We start from the raw sequence: 24,026 nt of genomic DNA, 5'->3' as shown, positions 1-24,026 counted from the left end.
CAGTATGGTCTGTAGAAAGCTACGCCATTCGTTCGGGTCTGCGTGGACCATCGACACATGCCGTGGAGAGACCGCTAAGCTTACCAAAATGCCGTTCTTCATAGAGCCATTGGATATTTGCATTTCTTTCTTAAAAAGATTACCTATGTAAAAAAATCGGAAAGGTCTATGGACTCAATTCATCACAATTTTAAAGCCGTGGCTCTGTAGTTTCATATATTTTCAAACATAAAGGGTATACAAATTATATTGTTGCAACCCTGCGCTCGTTATAAACAAAACCGGTGAAATGTCATCACGTGACGTTTTTTCAATTTGACAATTGTAAATGAAGAAAAAGTTGACAAAAGCAACATCAAAAAAATCATTGGCCGGTGAAATTTGTTGAAGTTACTACAAAAGTTCAACTAAAGTTAATTGTTTATTAAAAATAATGGCCAACAAAAAGGGTAACAATGTGGGTGGACGCACACAGCAACAAATAAATGTCAGTAAAGCCAAATATACTTAGAATCTCACTCAATACGAAAAATTAACATAACTTTCCACACAGGATTCCAATGACTACAGTGCATTCAAAGTGGTGTTCTTCTATTGTTCTCTAATCGTGTTCCTGCCTGTTGCAACATTTTTCTTGCTTAAATCTACTGTGCTGGAACGCTTTTTCACCATGTCTGAGATTACAACCAATATTTATTCGGCGGTTGGCGCAGTTGTGGCTTTACACTTGGCGCTGGGCTTGTACATATATAAAGCATATTTTGGTGGCAGTCAGCACACGACGGTATCATACAAAAAAGTCGATTAATGACAAAACATGTAAGCATAATTAAAAGTGATCGATCAGAAAAGTGTGGTGTAAGCTACGGATGTTTCTCCGAAGAAAATGTGACTCCATTTGGGTATTACAATAAGTATACTTTAAACGTAAATGCACATATAGACATTTTTATAACAAATACTATACGGTTTTTCCTACATTCATGTACGCTTGTTTTAAATTGTTCGATATAAAAATAAATTGTTTAAAACTATGTACAAACATTTACAAAACATGTTATGTATGACCATAAATGTAAATAAAAATAGTTGTAAATAATAAACGATTTTTAAAAAACTAATATAATTCAAACTTAATTATTTTTAATATTTCAAAAACATTTTTTGCAAATGTGTCAATATTCCTGCATGGTTACGTCCCTTTTTACTTTTCCTTTAACATAATTTCTACTTTCACACACGCACATACACGAGCTTGCTCATACATACGAATCAGCCGTCACCGTTGTTTGTATAATCTGACATTTTGTAAAAGGCACATTTTAATTTCCTTCCGTGTGTAAATAGTTATAATTTAAATATAGAATAAATGAGTTAAATAACAACTACACACAATTTTAAATTGCAATGAAGTTTCTCCCTTGGCGTGGTCAATATTTACGCTTTTACAACCAATGGCTTAAACAATTGGGCAATGCGATTGGTGTGCGAGATCGCCCCAAAATCTATAATCTAGGCGCTTGTTTTGAGGTGGATGAGTTGGTAAGTGAATAACACATGCTAGTTAATTGTATATAAAAAGCGAACTTATCCGAAGTATAGTTATCTAAATAGTTTATCGGTTGATAGGTAGTCAATAAATTTTGATAAGCAAGTGATAAGAATAGAATAGATAGTAATAACCAGCTGATTATTGTGCTGACAAAGTTTTATATATTTATAGAATATGAAACTGATATGATTTGTTTAACTTAACTTTACTTTCTACGCCATTACGTTCTATTTATTGTATGCTTAATTCATATACGAAGAAACCAATAAAACAATACAACAATAAAGCAGCGGATTTGTTAACTTGCCTGCGATATTTACCACTGCAAGTGGTGCAAAATAAATATCGATTATACTTAGTCTTGTAATAAATTGAATTGTGTGAAAGCTTCTTATTAAATAAAAATTAACTTTATTAAAAAATTTATTATAGTTTCCTTGTTATGAAGACCTGAACTTTGTTTAACAGAACTTATGGCAGGACTGAGTGCATTTGGTTATCAGAACTAAATGAATTAAATTTAAATTGATTAGGTTAAATTTACATTTTCGTTACAATATTTTTGTAGTTATTATCTTATACAATTGTATGCACTAAAGAGAGGATAACGAAAATTTAAGAACGAGACTACCGGCACTAATTCGATTTTGCACATCACTAGTTGTGATAAAACATTGCCCAACCCCTCCTCCTACTTGTTGAACTGTGTGCTGGAGAAAAACCATAGGGAATAGTGCTGTCATAAATTAATAATTCATAGAAGAGTAGTTATGTAAAAATTATTATTCTTTAGTGCAAATCAAGCCCATCTCGCCAATATACAAAAAAAAAAAAACAACACCTGTGTAAACAAACATATAATTGGTTTATGTATGCAAAGCAACAGTTGCCGTTTGTGTTCATATTTATGTTTATAAACCAGCAGTTCAGCAGTTGATTTGCTTTCGTGTCAGATGTCAATATAGCAATATTCTCAGTGAGCTACGGATCGCCCGTTGGGAAGTTGCAATATGTCCTTGTTAAATGCATATTTTGCAGTGCTTATCATACTTAGTGTTAGCGTATTTGCCAGCAAAGATTTTCAAGGTGGCTTTGCTGTGGGACGGAATGAGGTATTCAAGTGTAAAATGTTTTAATTACAATAACTTTTTGTCTTTTTATAAGAATTAATTAGTTATTAAATTTCTGTAACTTCCAGTTAACATACCGCACTGAGGAGCTATCACATGAAAAGTTTTTGGCCTACGGCCCGCTTTCGGATGTACCACACTTACGAAAAGCCATTAACAATTTACTTATTACAAGAGTTGTCGGCACGGCTGGACACACGCAAGTACGAGACTATATAACGAGTAATTTGCGGGGACTTAATTGGTCCGTTGAATACGATAAATTCCATGACACAGCGCCTATTTTGGGAAAACTGCATTTTCATAATATTATAGCAAAACTCAATCCAGATGCTAAACGTTATTTGGTATTTGCATGTCATTATGATAGCAAGTATTTTGAAGATTTTGAATTTATTGGCGCAACAGATTCCGCAGTGCCATGTGCAATGCTGCTGAATATGGCACACATATTACAAACGGCGCTTGAACCATTCCGTAAGACAAAACTAAGCTTAATGTTTATATTTTTTGATGGCGAAGAAGCTTTCAAAGAATGGGGCCCGAATGATTCACTTTACGGTTCACGTCACTTAGCAAAGCTATGGGAAGAGGACGGGACCTTAAACCGTTTGGATATGATGGTTCTATTGGATTTAATTGGTTCGGCTGATCCAACCTTTTACAGTTTTTTTCCTAATACGGAAGGTTGGTATTCGCGTTTGGTATCGTTGGAGGAGCGCCTTTCGGATCTAAATATGTTGCAACGGTATATAAGCAGCGGTGTATCGCGCCAATACCCGAACCGTTATTTTCAACCAAATACATTACGTTCTTCAATGGTTGAGGATGACCATCTGCCTTTCTTAAGGCGTAATGTTCCCATATTGCATCTAATACCGCTACCCTTCCCAACTGTTTGGCATACGAAAGATGACAACAATTCCATAATTGACTATAATGCAACGGAAAATATATCATTGATACTTCGCTTATTTATGATGGAATACTTGCAAAGCGCAAATGATGAGAAGTGAACTATGACAAAGCAAGATGTCCAACGCAAGGAGTACTTACGTAAAATGTAAGAATAATCAACGTGATATACTATCTGGCTGCTGAAATCAACGCTATTTTCATTGTAATAATTGACCACAAGTTTCTAGGAAATTTAACTAACAAACATATGTACAAATTGACTTATAAACAAAAAATATGTATCTGCTTAGGATACTATGTATTAATATATATTATACACAATTACATTTTAATAATTATTGAGAACTTTGCCAAGTTTGCTAAATCTAATTTAATCGAAAAGTCCATTTGTAAATTAATAGTGCTAGTTAAATTAGCTATTGTATATTGAAAGTAATATTGCATATTTTATTATAAAGTTGTTACTTTGAGAGGAACTAAGAATATATAACTAATATTGACTATACAACTTTAAAATGTGTGTTTTTTGTTCACGTTATCAATTCTTGAATATGAATTCGTAACATTAATGTTACGTTAACATTGAAGTTACTCATGCGCTAATTGTTTCCTTAGGAAATTTATCGATACCTCCTGTTTTTAAGGCCGATGGCATTAGCTGCTTATCGGTACATAATAATAAATTTTAACGTCACTAGCGGCGGTATACCGCAACACTAGAACAGTACCATATGTTTTTTGACGTTTCGAACCAATCGATGCTGTAACCTATTGGTGCTATTGGTTTAAAATTTTAAGAGTTTTATCAATAAATTAATTAAAACATCTAACAACAATGCTTATGCTGAGTAGAACATCGTCTCTAACTATACGGTAAGTGTTTAGAGTTGAAACAGGATAGCAATTATTGTACATAAGTATTAATTTACGTCCTTAGAGTGCTGGCAGCTCGTATAGCCGGCGCACGCAATTGCAGCAAAGATTACGACTCATCCGATGATGAAAAAGAACCAAAATCAAAACAACAAAAGAATAAGGACGTGAAAGAGGCTGGAACGCAACCTACAACTACACCAAGTAAGGCTGATGTGGAATCTACTGAAGAGCCGGCCATCACACGCCTAAACCGTTTGCTGGCGAGCATGCCAACGGAGAATGCCTATTCATTGGCAAATAAAAATAACAATGTAACCTTACCACGGCCAGGTGATGCACGAAAAAAACGAAAAGAAGAAACAAAACAAGAAATTGAGTCGAGAGATATTTATGTTGCCGCAAAACGTGTGGCTTCTTTAGCGGGAGATGGTGAACAAAAACAGCAAATAGAATCGGAATTACTCGCAAAACTACTGGGGCATAATCAAGAAGAGAAAGATGTAAACAAACAGAACAATGCTGAATCAAGTAACACAAGTTCAGAATTAAGTCTAAGGTAAGACATCAATATACATATCTATTTATATGCATATTAATAAAATCCTATAATTTTTAATAACTCCACAAATAGCGAACTAATTGTGGGCATGAAAATTGATCGCTCACAACCACCAAAAGAGTTAAGCCGTGGTGAATTTGTGCGTCGCTCAATTGCAGCAAAAACTAAACCACACCAACAACAAGATCAACAAAGTGTGCAAAAAGAACGTAAACGTGAAGCAGCAACCTATACTGGCAGTGTTAACTTATTTGGTTCTGAACCACTGGGCATTTTCAAAAATACCGCCGATTTGCGGGATGTACCCGATATACTCACCACCTGGGCACATCTACAGAAAAATGAACTAAAACTGTTAGTAACACATCCGCCCGCAAATTATTTCGAAAAGTTAGCATTATGGACGGAACAAGGAAAAGTTTGGCGTTTTCCTATTGACAATGAGCAAGACTTAAGTGATGAAGCGAATGTAGACTTCTCTGAGCATATCTTTCTGGAGCAGCACTTGGAACCATGGTGTCCAGAAAAGGGACCGATACGTCATTATATGGAGCTAGTATGTGTCGGTCTTTCAAAGAATCCGTACATAACAGCAAAAGAGAAGAAAGAGCATATATTGTGGTATCGTGACTACTTTGAAGCGAAAAAGGATATACTCAAAGACTTGATTAGTCAAGAGAAGAAACCAAGCACAAGTGGAGAACAGAAACAGCTGAGCTCATAAGTTTTTGTTTTGTTGTGCGTTATGTGCAAATAAATATAAAATATAAAATGTTTTCACAAACTTATGCCAAAATCGAAGAATTAATTTACAATCACAAAAACAGTATCAGCAATGGATAATATTGTAAAGGAGATATATATTATGAATATATATTATTTATAAAGCCAATTATCATATTATCATATTTTGAAATTTTTTAGGACAGAAATGTATTGAAAAGCATACATATACGAAAATATAAGTGTGTACATACATACATATGCATATAGGCCTAAATTTTATAAGAGAATGCCAACTATTCAGAAACGCACGTTTTCATACATTCTGGGATTGCGTTGTATGTTGTCGTCCATGATGCGCTTGCGTACAAGCTCCCACTTATCGAGTTTTTCCAAAATTTCTGGCACCAGCGAACGCAATGCCACACGTGAAGCTTCAGGTCCATCACGTAATTCCACATTAGTTTTGAAATTGTAATTTGGTGTGTAGCCATTCAATTTAAGGAAATGATCGAAATAAAATGGCACGATTTGCTCTTGTATGGTGTCCATTACTCCAATACTATCGCGCGCATCGTGCAATTGCATAACGTCACCCTCATCGTGAAATGCGCGGAAGAAGAATTTCGTATGCTCGGTAACGCGTTGCTCCTTGAAAGAGATTTTCTTTTCCTTCTTTTTGATAATAAAGCGCGGTAAATTGCCTTTACGCTTCGGCTTCACATAGGGTGGTTCTAAATTACGACGCACCTTTTTCATTTCACTCTCGATGCGTTTCTCTACTAAATATGCTTGCCGAGAGATTTTACGATCATAAGCACGACGCCGACGCAATTGTGCCTCAATACGACGACTTTCCTCAACAGGTATCGATTCGAATTTAGCTGGAATCATAATAGGGAAGTTGTAATGACGTATACACTTGCAGTTAGAGTCAAGATGTGTGGAAAGCTAGTCTTGTCTAATCTCATATGTGTTGTATTCTGGTTTATACGTGTGTATGTACTAATCGTTCGCACACTCTAGTTAGTTAGTTCCTTAGATTAGGTTAGGTTAAAAGGTCGATATAAAAAAAAAACGGATCCCTCTTCGCCAGGTTCGTCGAGATGCCTTGCAAAAGCTGGACATTGAGAATGTGCTTGGATGTTCCCACTTCACCTTTGTCCATACAACTTCAGTTAGCGTCCGATAAAATTTTCAGTTTTACGGCATGCCCGCTTATTCGACAATGAGCACTAAGAAACTCTTACGATAGCGGCAAGATGAAGCTTACGGAGGGCAAGTAGTTCAATCGATCTCCTGCGTTCTGTACTAGGCTAGAAGGATCTCGCAGTCGCAAAGGAGCTAGTTGTTGATCAGCGCCTGCTAAGCTCAGGCGAAGTACAGAGATCTAACACTAAAACGCAAAAGCATTAGTTCACTAGTCCATTGGTTTCTTTGTAATCTATTAAAGTCCTGACCTCTGCATATTCACCACTCAATCTTTTATAAAACACCCATGTAAAATTTTCAAGACTTACATATTAATTCCATTGTGACCTCCGAAATCATGGCCACCATTTCCAATGGCTCGAGATCGTCCCCGCCACCGCTGCGCATATTTTCAGGTACAATTTCGCGCCACACTTCTATAATGACCGCACGATGTTTGATAAAAGCTTCATCATTGAATGAACTTTCAACTGGTTCCGACAGGAAATCCAATGTGCGTAGTTTCATATCCGCCGCACGATCGGACATAAAATATAGCTTTGCGCATTTACGCGACACATACGATTGTTTCTCACGCAAATCTTCCAAACACCACACTTCAAACATTTCCAAACGGCTCTGCAGTTCGGTGTGTATGGATAGTGTGAAGTGCATTTCGAGTAGCAAGACAAAGGTTTTAATTTTTAAATTCTCAATGCCGCGCATAAAACTATCCGCGTTGGGGAATACAATCAGTATTGGATGTAAATTCTGCATATAGACATCCTCGTAGTAACTCTTAATTGCCCATGCGTCATCTTTATCACGTTTACGTATGTTTACGGTGTTGCGCTTCATTATAGACTCTTCGAAATTCTCCAATTCAATAGTTGTCTTGTTACAATCTTCGCCTTCTTCACCATCTTCTTCCTCACCATACTCTTCATCCTCTTCGCACTCGGAACCACGCTGCGAAACCTTTTCGATACGATGTATCCAATCATTTTCGTAACGCCATTCGGAATCACCAAGAAGATAATGAAAGTTCTGCAACATAATACGTCGTATCCAATGACCTTCAATAAAAACGATATCCATATTGAGTACGATTTGTTGACGTTCCAATTCACGAAATTCGCGCTTGAGAGCATCTGTTCGATCGTAATATGATTTCACCTAAGAAAGAAGTTTTGGTAACTATAATGCTTGCAAAAGTGATGAGTGATGAGTAATGCATAGAATGGTATTGCTACTTTTATACGACGTTTTTGGACTTGAGCCAGGGGATTCTACCAACCTTATGCACCACCGACATAGCCGATTCATATTCACGTTTCTCCCACTTAGCAAATAGTTTTTCATATAGCAACTTCAAGCGCATCATATTTTCCCAATGATGCTCGTTCAGACGATCATAGATTTTGGTGCGTACTATTTGACCTTGTATAAGCATAGATTCGAATTTCAAACGCAAGGCATCCTTAATAAATGAGCTGCCCGTTTTGAAACTGAACATCTTCACGGGCGGTCGATTTTTCAATTCATCCACATAGTTCTCATCGATGTCTGTCGTCACAACACTGCGGTACTTGTGCTCGCCGCGTCCAATCAATTTTTGACGCACATCCTCCACCGGCACCTCGAGGCGCAAACGCAAACCATTTTGTAGACGTGTATTGAATGTGAAGAAACTATCTTTGGCGGCGTTAAGCTCATTTTGTGCCTTGCCCTGTCCGGTGAATGGCAATACTTTGAAGGGATTATTTTCCTCAGCTTCGATATCGAGCGGTTCGAGCTTGAAACGACAACGGTTCATCGGCTCAAAAGGCACCACCGATTTGCGTATATAATCGAGTGGAATTTTCGTTTTACCTTCCATTAGTAGAAAGCTGCCGCTATCATTAGTTAGATTCGTGCAGATCGAACTGCTAAGCGATGTTAAACACGATTCAATGCTCTTGAGATCCTCTTCAATGTCTTGTATGATTTCTTCACGATCCACAGTTAACTTTTGTCCCTCCTCTTCGCCGCTCACTTTGGTTTCATAAAGTGCTTTACGTACTTCATGTAAAAAATCCAAATACTCTTTTCTACCGGGAAAATTGAGCGCCTCTATTTCGCTGCTTGGTCGACTGTGAAAGTAAACATCCTTTGATTGGCACAAATCCTTGATTCGCAAAGTTTTATCGGTGGTGAATTGTTTACGCGTATTTTGCATATAGTCGGCAAGTAATTCCTTCGTATCATATTTTGATATGGTCAAATCCATTCCAACGTATTGATTACATGGCGGTTGTGCCATACGAAAATTCTCAATAACAACATGATCCTCCTTGCTTTTGCCTTTAGTGGCTTCGGCTTTAACAATTTTCGGCTGATAGTGTACATCTACCAGTTTCTGCTGCATATGATTCCAGTGATCGTGATGGTGACGTGTTTCGAAGATTTTCGAATACTCACGATTTGGCACCTCATGTAAATTACTGAAATGCACATCATCGGTTTTTAGCTTCAATAAATGCGGTTTATGCACTTCGGCAACAGTTTTATCGAATAGTTGCGAAGGCACACGCTCACCGATATAATCACGTGGCTTACGCGGATGACGACGTATTGTGGTTTCGCGATGTTTGGGCGCAGGCATGTTGCCACGCATAGTTAATGGTAGTACCACACTTTTAGCTAGACGCGCCCCTCTATTCTCCTCATCCTGATCGGCCAACTCCGGCTCCGGTGTTGGCACCCATTCGGAATCAGTGCTAGTATCCGATTGTTCGCATTTCGTTTGCAAGCTCGACTTTTTCACCTCATGACATGGTATACCTAGCAATTTGAGGCGTTTCTCTTTAATCTTGGCCATCTTTTGCTTTTTAAAATTCTCCTTGGCTGCCATATACTCGAGCGTGGTATTTAATTTCATTAGTTCGACTTTATCATCCAGCATTGCATGTTGCGCTTTGAATTTATTCAAATCGTGCGCATGATCGGTATAAAGAAAATGTATTAGATTGAACTTTTTAATTGGGTACTCGAGACGTGGCCGCACCATTTTAAATTTTTTACGTAAATCACGATCGTAGTGACGTCCGAGACGCTTCTCGATAAACTCACGTACGGCACTGCTCTTTATTTGCGGTAGCTTATAACCGAATTGGGGCTGAAAAATCTTCAGTTGCGGATCATCTGGGCCACGCAGTTTCGGTATGCCCTCTTCAATATCCATTTTTACAACATCCTTCTTTTGCACCAACTCCGCTAGCCAGTCTTCTCGTGTTTTACATGTTTTTTCCTTGCGTGTTCCGCCGGTTTTTTCAGTCTGGTGTCGCTTGCCGCGCAGGCTTTTGCCCAATTTGAAGTGGAAGCCGCGCAGCTGGTAATTGCTACCATGTATACCAACTTCGATAGCATCTTCATCGTCACTGGACTGCTCGCTCAGCTCAGGACTCTCACTGACATGCCTTGGCGTATCGCTACTCAGCTCGATTTTCGCTTCCGGATAATCTTTTAACTTGCCAAAATGCTCTAGATAATATTCCTTTTTAACAAGCGCATTGTCGCGTTTGATGCGATTTTGTGCTTTTAACTTTTTTTTAAATTGTTTAGTTTCCCGCATTGTATGTGGATAAGTGGTCGCTGGCTTCGGCGGTTTACGCTGCAAAGCTTCTATCTTAATTTGCGGATCACACGCGGCATTTATGCTGTTCAAAACTTCGGTAAAATGTTGCATAGCTAACATTGTGGGTTTGAGCTCCTCATTAATTTTATTTTGCGCTTCTCTTTCTCTATCTACTTCTTCTGCTAAGTCTTTGCGTTCTAAATAAAGATTCTTATAACGCTTGCGTCGATTACGACTCTCTTCTTCAATTTTTAGTTGATTGTATGGCTTGTCGGCTGAACGAAAAAGTTTGCAAAACGGCACTGGCGGCTCACTACTTGACACATCTTCATGCTGTGTACGATCGGGCACATCGAAGCATTGCGGCACTGCTAGACGCTCATTCTGCAGCTCCTCCTCAACTTTGTCCTGCGTCTCCTGTTTGACACGTCGTCGCTCCATATACCGCATTATGCTGCGGTAAAGACTCTGATTTTGTATATCCTGCTCGTCGGCCTGATAAGTTTTGCGATAATCGAGTCCTTGAAAGTCTAGCTGCATAGGATTTTCTAAATCAATTTGATCGCATATGAAAGACTCTGACGATTGCGATTGCGTCTCACCGCAAACATTATCCGCATATTTCACTGTTTTTGTCAATATATTGAATTCACGTTTTTCCGAAAAAGCTTTCGTACGCAAAGCCTGCGGATTAACCAAGCAGTATTTTTTACGTGGATCTTGTGTTAGGAAAAATTTTTGACGCGTACGTGATAATTTAGCAAACTCTTCAAAATTTAAAGGACAAGCGCCGATAAATGGTTTTGGTGCGCCGGCCACAACGCTCTCGCGACATGGTTTCTTCCATTCGGGTCCGCGAAAAACCATACGTTTAGCGCCGGATTCTTTATGTTGCGTGTCGACCATTTCTTGTGATGTGACTAGATTGTCATCCGACACCTTAGGGGGTGGCGTTGTTTGTATGCTGAGCGAGCTGCTTTTACGCTTCGACGAAGTTGGCGTACTCGAACAGGTGTGTTTGAATTTCTTCGGTGCCGCTACCAGCCAACCATCAAAATGTGAGTTAGTCGAGCTGGTAAAATCGTAGCCTCGTTGTTTTGGTGGCGTTGTGGACGTTTGGGATTCTCCTTCAGACAAACGTAGTTGAATAATCGGTACATTAATGTATGGTTTAGTTTTTTCTGTGCATTTATCCGCAATGCTGATGTCTGATCTATCCTTGAGCAAATTCTGTGTGGATTCACAAATTTCATACAAAGGTTTAGTTACACGTTTAAAGGGTTTAGTGGTTGTTGAACGTTTTTTCACAAGTTCTTCTCGAGCACTCGTATTGGATTTAGTGCTGTGGGTGCTTAATTTAATCTCTTGAACAGATGCTTTCGGTTGGTTGTAGTAACTGGATTTCCTTAATGTCGGCATTCTTTTTATTTAATATAAAATATATGTATACGTAACAAAAATATTTTTAAAATTTGTATTCAATATGTAAAATGGAAAATTTTCTTTCCACTATTTCTCACTTCTAATAATGAGAGATAAAGGAAAAGTGGCACACTTATTTAATTTTTATATTCATCACTATTTCACATTTGATTAAACGGTTTTTCGAACATGATCTTAAGCAAGCACTTATACCTTGAACAGGGTATATTTAGTTTGCAACGACGTTTGTAACACCCAAAAGGAAACGTCGCAGATCCTATAAAGCATATATCGAAATGGACAGCGTGACGGGCTGAGTAGATTTAACCATGTGCGTCTGTCTGTCTGTATATACGAGAACTAGGCCCTCAGTTTTCCAGATATCAATATAAAACTAAGGCCATTATCGGACCACCTTAACATATAGCTGCCATACAAATTGATCGAACAAACTCAAGTCCTCCTCCTTTTTTATTTGACAAGAGATCTTAACGAAATTTGGCTGAGATTATTGCCCAAAGCAACGCTACACTATCGGTTCTAATTTTTCAGATCGAACCAGAATAGCATATAACTGCCATACAAACAGATAGATCAAAATAAAGATTTTATGGAATTTTTGTTTTATTTTGAAGGGTGCAACCTAAGTTAAAATGTTTTCTTGGTTTTTTTAACGTATGTTTGTACATATTTCTTATGTAGTGTTCATTGTACATATTACTTACTGTGGCTCCGCACTTCAAAGGCAATATGCAATAAGTTTCTGATCTACGTTCGAGTACTTAATTCTTTCCTCTTCCTATTATGTATAAACGAGTTCTGCGCACTTTAGTTAATAAACGTCACGTCAACATAATAATTAAATAAATAAAAAAAAGGCGATTTATTTCATTACCATGAGAATATCGCACACAGACAGCATTTACACTGAACGGTAATTGGTTTTGTGCGCTTAACAAACAGTTCCGGCGGGAAAATAAAATTTGTAAAGGAATTTCCTATTCTACTACAAAAAAAACTGTAAATGTTCACAATAAATTTAAATAACCAATATAAATGGGCATACGATTTCGATGAAGAATGAACAAACTCTTACCAAATATATTTTACACTCTATTTCGTTTCGGACTTGAAATTTAATTAAATTTTTTATAAATTAAATAATAACTTCACAATTGTACAATGCAACCTTGTTAACTGGTGAACTCTGAGCAACCCTAACATGCTAACACGCAACACTGTCGAGCCGAATGAATGTTCGGTGAAAACGAACATAGCGCAGATGAAATTTTTATTGCAAATGGTGGTGACGGATACGATCCAAGAGTTGCGCACGTATTTTTCACATTCAATTTTGCTGTAAAATTTTCGTAAATTTGTTGTGTGCTTTCGGTGCACAATAACGATACTATAAATGTTTATAAACAACAGCGAGTGTTAGTTAATTATATTGTAAATTCGAGCGTAGAAACGGTGAGTGCTGCTGCCTGCAATAAGAATGTACACCACCTATGTGAAAAATGTACACATCGAAAAGTGGAAAAAATTTTTTGAAAAAATTCCACACGAAGCGTTTCCAATTGAGCAGTGAAAATATGTTTTTCCTATAGCGTACATGGCATTAAACATTTTCCACATAAATCATTGTTTACAGTTAAAGCGCTAAAAAATTAAAAAATTACAATATTGTTGGTGCTGATTCTGGTTGAAAGGAAAATTTCTATTCGTTGTTTGCCTCATTGAAGAGGCGAGCGGTAGCTGTTGGTGGGTCAGTGTACAAATCGCTGTTCGGTAGTGGCGGGCACATATAAAAAGAAAGTGTAGAGAAATTTTTGTCGACAAAAGGGATATGCAAAACATATTTTACATAAATTTTTCACTAAACTTTGGTGGTCAAAATATAAGTTTCGTATAAATTCTTTGAAAATTATGTTATGAATGGCTAAAATTGTATGTTTACAACTAATTGCGGATTGCTGAAAAAGCGCGCCATTATGTGACGTAGCCAACTTTAACCCTTGAACATCTACTGTGTTTATGCTAAAAACATATAAACAATTTTTTTTAGTTATTCAGTAATATTTATTTTTTTTTACAATTAAAACTTTTTACACCAATATTAACATAAAATAAAACTTTTACAGTTGTTAAATTTTTTTAAATTATATATTTACAAAACATTACAATAACAAACAAATTTTAGTAAAAAGCATTTAATTGAAATATTCCATATGCACTACTATTACTATTAGTACACGTTCGTCAAAAAGTAACACGAGCATTCCAACAATTTATCGTCATCTCTGATTTATGCCTTGTGTACTTGCGCTGTCAACATTTACATACGCAAATACAAACCAACAATTAAGTGCCGCAAACTAGTAGGCAAGAAAAAAACACACAAATTTTGTTTTGCTATTCGCTTTCGCATTTTCCGTATACACTTTGTCTATTTATCTTTTTCTGCCCATTTATACCTTTCTGCCGTTTGTTGTTTGTATGAAGTGGTGTGTTGGTGACGTGGTGTGCCATTAGCCGTGATACTCTTTTCTTATTGGAGATTTCTTATGCGGCTCTCTATAATTATTTCTACCTGCATTATGTATAAATACGTATGTATGTATATATTTATATGTTCTTATTTAGTAATTTATAGCTTCACAAATAATATATTGTATTATTGATATACTGATTTGTTTGGTAATTACGACTGGAAGTATGAGCGCTGGTAAATATATTTGTAGGGAAGTGCAAAAATGTATGCGATATATGAAAAGAGAGAAATCTCCAAAACGTTCTGTAATTATTTTTATGCTAATTTTATTAAATTTTATAAAAAGTATTAAAAGATTTATTATTGAATAAAGTTATTACAATTTTTATGCTTTAAAGAGTTACTTTAATTTTTATATTTGGTACTTAATGTATTATTTCGGAACCATTATTTATTTATTTAATTTCGTTAGTTACCATAAAATTTGGTAAATATTTTTTGTATGTATATACTATGTATGTGTGTGTATACAATGTGCCAAAAAGATAAGAAAATCAAAATAAATAAAAAGTAAGTAATGTTTGAAGAAGTCGAAAGTAAAAAAAAAGTATAAACTAAACAGCTGATAGCATCAAAACGTTACAAAATTAGCATACATGAACTAAGAATCATGTTCCGATTCAAATTTCAATCCAAAATTTCTATATCCGAATTTTTTATTCAAAATATTCAGCAACGAGTTGCATTCTGTAGAGCTACTCCATTCTTTTTATGCTAATTGTTATTTCACTTCAACCTTAATTTTTTCCGAGCGATATTAAATCCAATTGCTAATAATAAACCACTCGCGCTTTTGAAATGCATATAAATTTATAACTACCCGTATAGTTGATTTTTGCAGTGCTTCCACTTGAAGTACACCCCAACCATCAAGTTTGAATTCTGAAAGACATCTGATTTAAAAGCGATTCAATAGCAATAATATTCACTTCTTTTCCACATTGATTTTTCACTCTCATTTTTTGAGTTGTTTGTGTTTGGTTTTGCCGGTGGTTGCGACGATATACTCTTCGGTTGTTGGTTTTTCTTATACGACGATGCACATGCTCGTATATGGTATGTAGAGGGTATCTAATCGCGCTCCAATTCCACTCAGTTGCCATATGCATGTGTGTTTATTTTGTACTCCTTTCTCTGTTTTAGTCTTATTTAAATATTTTTATTGCTTGTGTCCCAATGGAAAAAAATGTTATTTGTGCGATGACAATCTCAGCGCTCAGTAGGCTATAAATATATTCTCTTTTATTACTCTGTTTGTTGAGTATATATTTTTTTCTCAAAGCTCTCAGTACAAAGCACTCAAAATTTTATTAGTTTAACTCACCGCATATTTTATATTATTAACTGGTAAAGTGAATTTTTTGCTCTATAGATATCGTCAGGAAACGTATCTCTATTTATTTTGCTACATAATTAAATTTAACCGTCGCGCATTGTTTTTTTCTCGTTGGTAATGTCATCATAGTAACATGTGACCGTTGAACTCTGACGTATAGCATGTTTCTGTATTGATTTCCTGAAGGTCGTTTGAACTATTTGGCACTTAATTTTTGTATTTTTATTATATGTTTTTAATTTTTTTTTCCTTATCACCTGTTCTTAAAATTTCCTATCCTCCTACCTTATGGTTATTAAATACACCAGAAGAGTTGTATGTGTTTTTAAGCTTTCCGCTTTGAGTGCTTGCCACTGACTGCCGCATTTTGCTTAAGTGTTAACGCTTTATACTCATTAAAAGAAATTTCAAAAATTGTTTATACCTTCTACAAGTTGGCTCGTGCATTTATACACTCATGCTTTAATCAAATTGTCTGCTCAAAAATTTTCTGCGATTGCGATTATGACGTTAATGGGCAAAATAAAATGCAGTTGTGTATTTATGTCGATTTTTTTTTAATCCAATAAGATGTATACAAAAACAATTATTCGGTTGATTGACACCGCCTTTGATTTTTTCTATTTCCATTTTAAAAACTAAAAAAAATAACAACTGATCTAACGTTATTGTGTCAGCGTAACTTAATAACTTGTTGCTGCGGTAAAATTTAGGTCAGTTCACCGGTTAAAACTAGATGCAACTGTTAAAGGACAGTGTTCGTAAATCTCTTGCTTTATAAATATATATACCTGTACATACTTATGTAACATATATCCCTCAACATAGGCCCAAATATTGGCACTCAGCGTTCAAATTGATTTTTGTAACAGTTATTACATTCATGAAGTCCCGTTTATGTATCTGTTACATACATAATTTTTTTTTTTAAATGTGATTTGAAATAGCGGTTCAAGCGAAATATTCATATTATTTGAAAGAATTTGACTGAAATGCGAGAATTTTAAGTAATGTCAATTGATTCAACAGTTCTTTAGTGAATACATCGCACTTTTTGTTTGAAAACATACATATTTCTTTTGCAAAAATGGGCCGTGCCAGTCACTGCTCTAAAGAAAATCGAAATCTCATTAGAAAATTTTTGGAGGAAGGAAAGTCTTACAAGTTTATCGTAGATTCACTCGGGAGTTGTGCCAATTTTCATTCATTTGCTCTTTTGCGGTCACAGTTGAGGAATGTGGCTTTGGCCCGAGAAAAGCCATTTTAGACCTAAAAAAAAAATTAAACGCCCAAAAAAGTTGCCATAACTTCGACCACGGCATGTGCAGGTATGGAGGGTTGTGAAGAAGGCGTGGAAGGCCTTTCCTCTCGAGAAATGCAGATGTTTGGTGGACTCCATGCCTAGGATATGCGCAGGTCATTCGACGAAGTACTAATTATTTAAGCTTTATTTTAAATTATAATGATTCAATGAGCTATTATTTCAAACACAGTTGTATATATTAAACATACATATATACATTATTTACTTTACTAATCTACAAATAATTTGCTTATTTTTGCAGTTTAAATTTAACGTAAGCATTCGTCTTAAGTTTTGCCACAGCTTACGATTTGGGAATCGTCTGCTGTCGCTACGGATTAAGGCATCAAAATGGCAGCTAACAACAACCTCAATATGCACAGCATGTCTCCACAACATTTGTCCCCACTCAACTCAAACATAATGCCACAGTCAGTTATCGCCTCTACTGGGAGTGTTAATCCAATGATCGGCATGCCAACAATGCCTCAACCATCAAGCAGCGCCCAAAGTGCTTGGGACCAATTGACCGCTTCCTCATCCTCATCGTCAGCCAATGCTAACGTGCTCAACACTACGTCTACCACGAACATTATCGGTTCTAGTGGTGCTGTGGGTTTGGGCATTGGAAACACACCGAATTTGACAACATTGCAAAACATACAACCGGGCGGTAATACTTTAATAGGGGGTGCTGTTGGCATTACGAGCGCAGTAAATGCTGTTGGCACAGCCGGCATCACAATGGGTGATCCCAATGGTTTTGGTATGGGTAATATGTCTGGCGGCAGCTCACCTGCAGCCGGTTGTGCATCGCCATCGACACCGACAAAAACAAGTGCACCACCGTTAGATGGTATGATGGCACATACGCCCACGCAGGGACCACCTGCTATGCATAGTGCTGGTTATGGCGAGGAATTGACAGCCGAACTTGTGAATCAGGGTTGGCGAAAATTCTGGTCAAAACGCGAAAATCGACCATATTACTGGAATAAAATAACCGGCGAATCATTGTGGGAAATGCCCGGTGCGCGTCCATTCGATCCACTTACAGATCCTTTGGGTAGGTTTGTTGGGGAAAAAGGCAAAAAAGTGTAGAATTTTGATTTTTTTGTTTTAATATTTTCCTATAAAGGCATATGTCACAGTGGTGGTCAACCGCCTATAAATCCGGGCTTACCGCATCACCCACATCATATACAACATCCAAATTTAAAGCGTCGACCATCCGACGATATGCATCTACATCCACAACAACAACATCCGCCATTGAAAAAGTTTGTGTTGGCTGGTCCATGGGATTTAGAGATTTGCACGAATGCCGTAATTGTAGAGCGACCACCAACATTATTACCACAACCACATCCCGAAATTGAAGCTCTACGTGCCGCTTACACAATGAAGCTGGTGAAAACCTATGAAGATCTCTGTATGCGACGTGAAAATATCAAGGCGCCGAAAGACTCCTTCAACCGCTGGCTAATGGAGCGTAAAGTAATTGACAATGGTTGCGATCCGTTATTACCAAGTAACTGTAACCCAGAAATATCGCCATCCATGTATAGGGAAATTATGGCTGACATACCCATTAAAATTGTCAAACCGAAATTTACAGGTAAATTATTGATATGCTTATTAAAATAAAAATTGTTAGTGATCAACTCTTTTCTATAATACAGGTGATGCACGCAAGCAATTATCACGTTATGCCGAAGCCGCGAAACAGATTATTGAGTCACGTTCAGCGCCAGCCGAAAGTAAAAAGGTCGTTAAGTGGAATGTCGAAGACACCTTCCAATGGTTGCGCCGCACTGTTGGCGCCAGTTATGAGGACTTTCAAGATCGCCTAGCGCATTTGAAGCGTCAATGTGAGCCACATCTTGTCGAGACCGTTAAGAGTTCCGTAGAAGCGCTCTGCATTAAAATCTATCATTTGAGTGCCGAGCATGCGCGTAAAATACGTGAACGTCATATGCAACTACTCAAAGAGCACGGCATACCAGAACCAACACCACCACCACCACCACCGCACCTGAAGAAAGTCTGGTGCTATCCCATACAATTTGCTGTGCCATCACCACGCATGCCAGCCATTGAGTATGTACAAGATCGTGATCACATGATTATTAAGTATACGCCTAGCACACATAATCAACCCGATGCGCAGTATATTAATTTAACACATCTACAAAAGCTTGAACAACTCTATCGCCACAACTGTTTCGATGATAAGAAATTTGATTTGTTCATTGGACGTGTTTGGTGTCTACTTAAGCGCTACCAGACGTTCCTGGGCAATGCTTTAAATTCTTCACAAGAGGCAGAAATGACGCAAGCATCGTTGCCTGTGCCAGTTTTCGAGTGCTTGCATAGACAGTTCGGCGTTAGTTTTGAATGTTTTGCGTCGCCTTTTAACTCATATTTCCGGCAATACTGCTCGTCATTCGCCGATACCGATGCGTATTTCGGTTCCAGGGGGTAAGTAGCAGCTAAAAGCTGAAGTAACTGTTGTGTATTTACTATTTATACCCTGAACAGTAGGATTAGTACTAAAACGGTCACTTATAATTAAAAAAAAATATATATATATGCATTGATGTTTGGCGATGAATATCTCGTAAACGCTTAACTAAGACGAGGACCCACCCGTTACAATTACGCGCTCATACTTGAAGTGGTTATATTAAGTTGGCCACGTAGTTTTTAATACTAAGTATGAAACGTCGAAGACAATATAAAAAATATATTATTGATCAGCATGACGAGCTGAGTCGATTTAGCCATGTGCGTCGGTTTGTCTAGTCAGTTTTTGAGATATTGATCTTAACACACGTCCTTATCTCACCAAGAAGCTGCTCATTTGGCGGAACTGCCGATATCGAACCACTATAGCATATAGCTGCCATACAAACTAAAAGATCACAATCAAATTCTCTTATGGAATTTTTTGTATCTGTGAAGGGTATTAAAGTTTCGGTGCAACCGAAGTTAACGTTTCTTTTTTTTAATTTTAGGCCATTTCTCGATTTCAAACCAGTTTCTGGTTCTTTCCAAGTAAATCCACCATATTGTGAAGAACTTATGGATAGAGCTTTATTGCATATCGATAAATTGCTCACGGATTCTATGGAACCATTGAGGTGATTTGTAAATAAAATTTGTTTTCGTAGTAGAAATACAATTTAGCTTATGCCATTTCGACAGTTTCATCATATTCTTGCCCGAATGGAAGAGCATTGCGAAACTAGAAGAGAGTATGTTTAAGCGTCGTTCAATGGTGGTATTGGGCATGGCACACGAATATCGCCACGGTTATCAACACATCATACCAAAGTAAGTGCTTGCGCTTTTTTCCAAATTGCCGAACTGTTTTTAAATAATTATCTACAATTTATTGCTACAGAGCCGACGTCAATGTCAAATGCATGCAGGGCACACAGGTGGTATGGCTGCAGAATAGCGCCGGTCATGCGCGTTGGGGTCCCAACGAGAATCGTGTAGAGGCATTGCGTGAAGCTTTTCGGCCGCAACGCGATCGTGAGCGTGAACGTGCAGCGGCCGCAGCAGCTGCAGCTGCTTCATCACCACCACAAGCGGTAACACATCAAGCCACCGCTGCAAATACGCTCGGCAACAACAACAATAACAACAATCTAAGTGTTGGCAATATTAACAATAATGTCAACACAAATGCCACCACATCAGCAGCAGCAGCGACATCAACTGGTAATACAAATACAGCTAGTAGCAACAACACTTCTGGCAGCAGCGGCAATAGTTCGTTGCATTCAACGTGCGCACCACTTTCACCGCATACACCACCAAATATGGCCACATCATCGACCGGTTCGCCCGCTATGAGCATACAAAGTGCATGCTCGTCGCCTTCATCATCCTCAATGTCGCTTTCACCGGCTGCATCAGGTGTCGGCGGTATTTCAGATATTATCGGCAGCACTTCCGTATCTATTACAGCAACCGCCACGGCAGCGAGTGGTGCATTCGCCAGTTTAGTGGCTGCTTCAACATCAGGCAACAATATTGGTGGTGTGACGTCGGGAAGTGGTGGCAACGCGCTGGGCAATAATGCCGGTCAAACCGTTATCAATTCTGCGGTTTAAACTGGGTTTGGTGGCCTTCTGCAGGCTTGGTGTTTAAATAACGACAGTGAGTTGAAACAGCGACTAATCTACTCAATGCAAAGTAAACATGCTTAATTATGTTTACTAAGCACTGTTGCTAAATTCAATGGCTCAACTCGCAATTGTCCTTATTTATTTTTGCACTAATGTAATTTATTTATTTAGACGAAAAAGTGAAATGCAAAAAAAAAAAAATAAAAATAAAACAATTGAAAAATTAGCGTTAGTTTTAGAAAAAGTAAAAAAAGGTAATGCTAAAGAATTGAATTCTTTTTAAAGATATACCATTAAAATTTAGTGTGCACCAACACAGCGCACTTTTGTCTATTTATTAGTAATGTACATACAGGTATAAAAAAAAATATTATTTAATGCTACAGCTACAGTTCACGCAACTGCTGCGTCAAATAGCAGATTAATGCAATTTTTTTGTCTCTTAACTTTTTTTCTCTCTTTTTATGCAATTTTTACACTAATATATCTACATATATAAAATGGTATTTACTAAAAGATTAAACTTTTGTTTTTTCAGTTGACGAATAACATTTTTGAATTTTATTATAAGTTAAACTAAACGCTTTAAGCTACAAAATTGAAACAAACTTTTTGTAAACGAAAGCTTATAATTAATTATAAATGTAAAATAATCAAATTTTCTAAATATTTTGTTTTTATTTTGACTTGGGCGGGTTCAAAGACACTTTTGCATTGTAAATAATAACGGTAATATAATGCGTGCAGTAATATAAAGTAGGAGTTAGTTAATTAAATCAAGTTGATGCAACAAATAGCATAATTGTAATAACTGTTTATATTAGCTGTAATAGAAATGTAAACAGAAAACAACAAGATATGGCTGCATTAACGCGCTATTTAATGAAAATTTAATAAAACCGAACACATTTTTTTAGAAACTGCTGAATATGTACAATTTTAAGTTTTTTATTTCAACGGCAATTTCTTTAAAAAAAAAACTATATACATTTTGCTAGCCTAGTGTACAGCCGATAACATATGTGAAGAGCAACCAGGCTTGTAAACTTTTAGATCCCAAAATGTTTGATTAAAAATTAGATTTTCAACAACTAATTCCAATTTTGGGGATTTTAATTACAATTTAAATAAAAAAATTACAATTATAATGATACATCTGTAATTGTAATTGTATTACAATATATTACAATTGTAATATAAAAATTTAATTTTCAATTCTAAATCAATTTAATTCTGAAAATTTAATTTTTTAATTTAATAATTGAAAATTTTACTTTTAAGCTGAAGCATTTTGTATTCCGATTTTGAGTTTAAAAATTTAGTTCTCTGTTTTGAAAATTTTTAATTTAAATATTTTATTTAATAATAAAATTTTAAAATTTAATTTAAAAATTGGAGTAACAAATAAAAAAATATTCTTCAAATTAAAAGTTGTAATGATAAGAGAAAAAAGGGAAAGATTTTAATATTTTCAACTGAAACACTAAATTTAAAAATTAATTAATTAATTTAATATAAATAAAACAAAAAGGGCTAAATTGATATTTTAGTAAAAAATAAGCCTACCTTTTCAAAATATAACTACAATTGTACAACACGAAGTACGCAAACGCAAAAATTTAAATTCTACAAAAATAAGTTTTTGCTTTGAATTTTTAACTATAAGTTTGTGATTAAATGTTTGTTTACTTTTTAATACAATTTTTGGCGATTAATTTTTTTTACTTTTCAATCCGGTATTTTCGGATTTTGAAGGTTTACTAAAATGTAAAAACATGCAACTCAATTTTGGTTTACAAACTGTAAACAGTTTTATAAGCGATATTTACCTGAAATCACGCATGATTTTTAGACGTTTTTAAGCGCATATACCATACATATATTCCAAACAAAACCATTTTCGCCTACTATAAATGCGAAGACAAGAAGCGAAGACACGAAGGTCTGTAGCAATTAATAAGGAAAAAACTTACATAAGTTGCACATTAAAAAAAAATATGTGTAAGATTAAACCACTATATGCTTTAAGTTATGCATAATACTTTTAATCTAATATGAACATTGAAATTAATGCGCATGCGCAAATCGCAATAAGCAAACGAGTGTACATATATTACATGGAAATTTTAAGATTTTAAGCAATTTTAGCTTAACTAATAATAATGCTAAAGGTACAAAAAATGTATATATACAAATCATATAAATTCAGTTTAATTTTAAAACAATAAAAATTGTCGCTAACTTCTCATTGTCTAACGACTTGACAAAAGATATAACATAAAACATTACAATAAAGATATCGAAGAAAAAAATAAAAAAAAACGTATGTACATAAAAATTAAAACCAGGGCTGCGAGTTTATTGGTTAAAAAATTAAATGATCAATTTTTAATTCCAATTTAGAGGTAACTTTTTTTCAATCGTCTATTTGGGATTAAAAATTAATTTTTAATTTGTTAATCCGGTATTTGAGATTGAAAAATTTGAAAACTATTATTAATTAAGATTTTCGGGATTACAAAATTAAAAACAATTATTGTAATTAAATTGATTTTATTTTTAATGCTTCATTTGCAATCCTGGTGTCTACAAAAGCCATTGATGTATATATATTATAAACTAAATTAAGTAAATAAAACATTAAATTGCCTTCCCTTTGTTGAATTTTAACCTTCTTGTAGCAATAACTCAAACACCAATTTAACCA

The 24,026-nt window shown here is 36.0% G+C and overlaps 5 protein-coding genes across 6 annotated transcripts; 4 read left to right on the top strand and 1 right to left on the bottom strand.

Moving 5' to 3' along the window:
- The first annotated feature begins 326 nt into the window (after positions 1–326).
- Positions 327–1,126, top strand: LOC106619503 (vacuolar ATPase assembly integral membrane protein VMA21 homolog). Its single transcript, XM_036358241.2, has 2 exons — positions 327–487; positions 554–1,126. The coding sequence occupies exons 1-2, from the start codon at positions 434–436 to the stop codon at positions 806–808; spliced, it is 309 nt and encodes a 102-aa protein (XP_036214134.1). The 5' UTR covers positions 327–433; the 3' UTR covers positions 809–1,126.
- Positions 1,127–1,238: 112 nt separating this feature from the next.
- On the top strand, positions 1,239–4,116 carry isoQC (iso Glutaminyl cyclase). Of its 2 annotated transcripts, none has more exons than XM_014237600.3 (2): positions 1,239–1,542; positions 2,751–4,116. In XM_014237600.3, the coding sequence occupies exons 1-2, from the start codon at positions 1,408–1,410 to the stop codon at positions 3,696–3,698; spliced, it is 1,083 nt and encodes a 360-aa protein (XP_014093075.1). In that variant the 5' UTR covers positions 1,239–1,407; the 3' UTR covers positions 3,699–4,116. The 2 variants fall into 2 exon arrangements, with proteins under 2 accessions (XP_014093075.1, XP_014093076.1); XM_014237601.3 differs by lacking the exon at positions 1,239–1,542 and adding an exon at positions 2,221–2,664.
- Positions 4,117–4,311: 195 nt separating this feature from the next.
- mRpS31 (mitochondrial ribosomal protein S31) lies at positions 4,312–5,823 on the top strand. The gene is made up of 3 exons (XM_014237597.3): positions 4,312–4,473; positions 4,538–5,032; positions 5,108–5,823. The coding sequence occupies exons 1-3, from the start codon at positions 4,436–4,438 to the stop codon at positions 5,757–5,759; spliced, it is 1,185 nt and encodes a 394-aa protein (XP_014093072.1). The 5' UTR covers positions 4,312–4,435; the 3' UTR covers positions 5,760–5,823.
- Positions 5,824–5,875: 52 nt separating this feature from the next.
- LOC106619499 (uncharacterized) lies at positions 5,876–12,092 on the bottom strand. The gene is made up of 3 exons (XM_014237596.3): positions 8,247–12,092; positions 7,279–8,125; positions 5,876–6,642 (listed from the first exon to the last, which is right to left on the bottom strand). Exons 1-3 carry the CDS (start codon positions 11,982–11,984, stop codon positions 6,059–6,061), a joined length of 5,169 nt encoding a protein of 1,722 aa, XP_014093071.3. The 5' UTR covers positions 11,985–12,092; the 3' UTR covers positions 5,876–6,058.
- Positions 12,093–13,267: 1,175 nt separating this feature from the next.
- Positions 13,268–22,256, top strand: Pcif1 (Phosphorylated CTD-interacting factor 1). The gene is made up of 7 exons (XM_014237603.3): positions 13,268–13,460; positions 17,443–18,246; positions 18,319–18,798; positions 18,863–19,661; positions 20,198–20,323; positions 20,388–20,516; positions 20,587–22,256. Exons 2-7 carry the CDS (start codon positions 17,532–17,534, stop codon positions 21,302–21,304), a joined length of 2,967 nt encoding a protein of 988 aa, XP_014093078.3. The 5' UTR covers positions 13,268–13,460; positions 17,443–17,531; the 3' UTR covers positions 21,305–22,256.
- Positions 22,257–24,026: the final 1,770 nt, after the last annotated feature.

This window comes from Bactrocera oleae, chromosome 6 (assembly GCF_042242935.1).
Source record: "Bactrocera oleae isolate idBacOlea1 chromosome 6, idBacOlea1, whole genome shotgun sequence".
NCBI classification, from domain to species: Eukaryota; Metazoa; Arthropoda; class Insecta; order Diptera; family Tephritidae; genus Bactrocera; species Bactrocera oleae.
This window is presented reverse-complemented; position numbering and strand designations above follow the sequence as displayed.

Excerpts from the sequence above, each read along its gene's own strand:
- isoQC (XM_014237600.3), top strand. The coding sequence starts at position 1,408 with ATGAAGTTTCTCCCTTGGCGTGGTCAATATTTACGCTTTTACAACCAA. Across the intron at positions 1,543-2,750 it reads GTTTTGAGGTGGATGAGTTG|TTAACATACCGCACTGAGGA; the intron begins GTAAGTGAATAA and ends TGTAACTTCCAG.
- Pcif1 (XM_014237603.3), top strand. The coding sequence starts at position 17,532 with ATGGCAGCTAACAACAACCTCAATATGCACAGCATGTCTCCACAACAT. Across the intron at positions 19,662-20,197 it reads GCGTATTTCGGTTCCAGGGG|GCCATTTCTCGATTTCAAAC; the intron begins GTAAGTAGCAGC and ends TTTTAATTTTAG. Across the intron at positions 20,517-20,586 it reads TATCAACACATCATACCAAA|AGCCGACGTCAATGTCAAAT; the intron begins GTAAGTGCTTGC and ends TTATTGCTACAG.
- LOC106619499 (XM_014237596.3), bottom strand. The coding sequence starts at position 11,984 with ATGCCGACATTAAGGAAATCCAGTTACTACAACCAACCGAAAGCATCT. Across the intron at positions 8,126-8,246 it reads CTATGTCGGTGGTGCATAAG|GTGAAATCATATTACGATCG; the intron begins GTTGGTAGAATC and ends CTTCTTTCTTAG. Across the intron at positions 6,643-7,278 it reads GGTCACAATGGAATTAATAT|CTAAATTCGAATCGATACCT; the intron begins GTAAGTCTTGAA and ends TTATGATTCCAG.
- LOC106619503 (XM_036358241.2), top strand. The coding sequence starts at position 434 with ATGGCCAACAAAAAGGGTAACAATGTGGGTGGACGCACACAGCAACAA. Across the intron at positions 488-553 it reads GCACACAGCAACAAATAAAT|GATTCCAATGACTACAGTGC; the intron begins GTCAGTAAAGCC and ends CTTTCCACACAG.
- mRpS31 (XM_014237597.3), top strand. The coding sequence starts at position 4,436 with ATGCTTATGCTGAGTAGAACATCGTCTCTAACTATACG. Across the intron at positions 4,474-4,537 it reads ACATCGTCTCTAACTATACG|AGTGCTGGCAGCTCGTATAG; the intron begins GTAAGTGTTTAG and ends TTACGTCCTTAG. Across the intron at positions 5,033-5,107 it reads AGTTCAGAATTAAGTCTAAG|CGAACTAATTGTGGGCATGA; the intron begins GTAAGACATCAA and ends CTCCACAAATAG.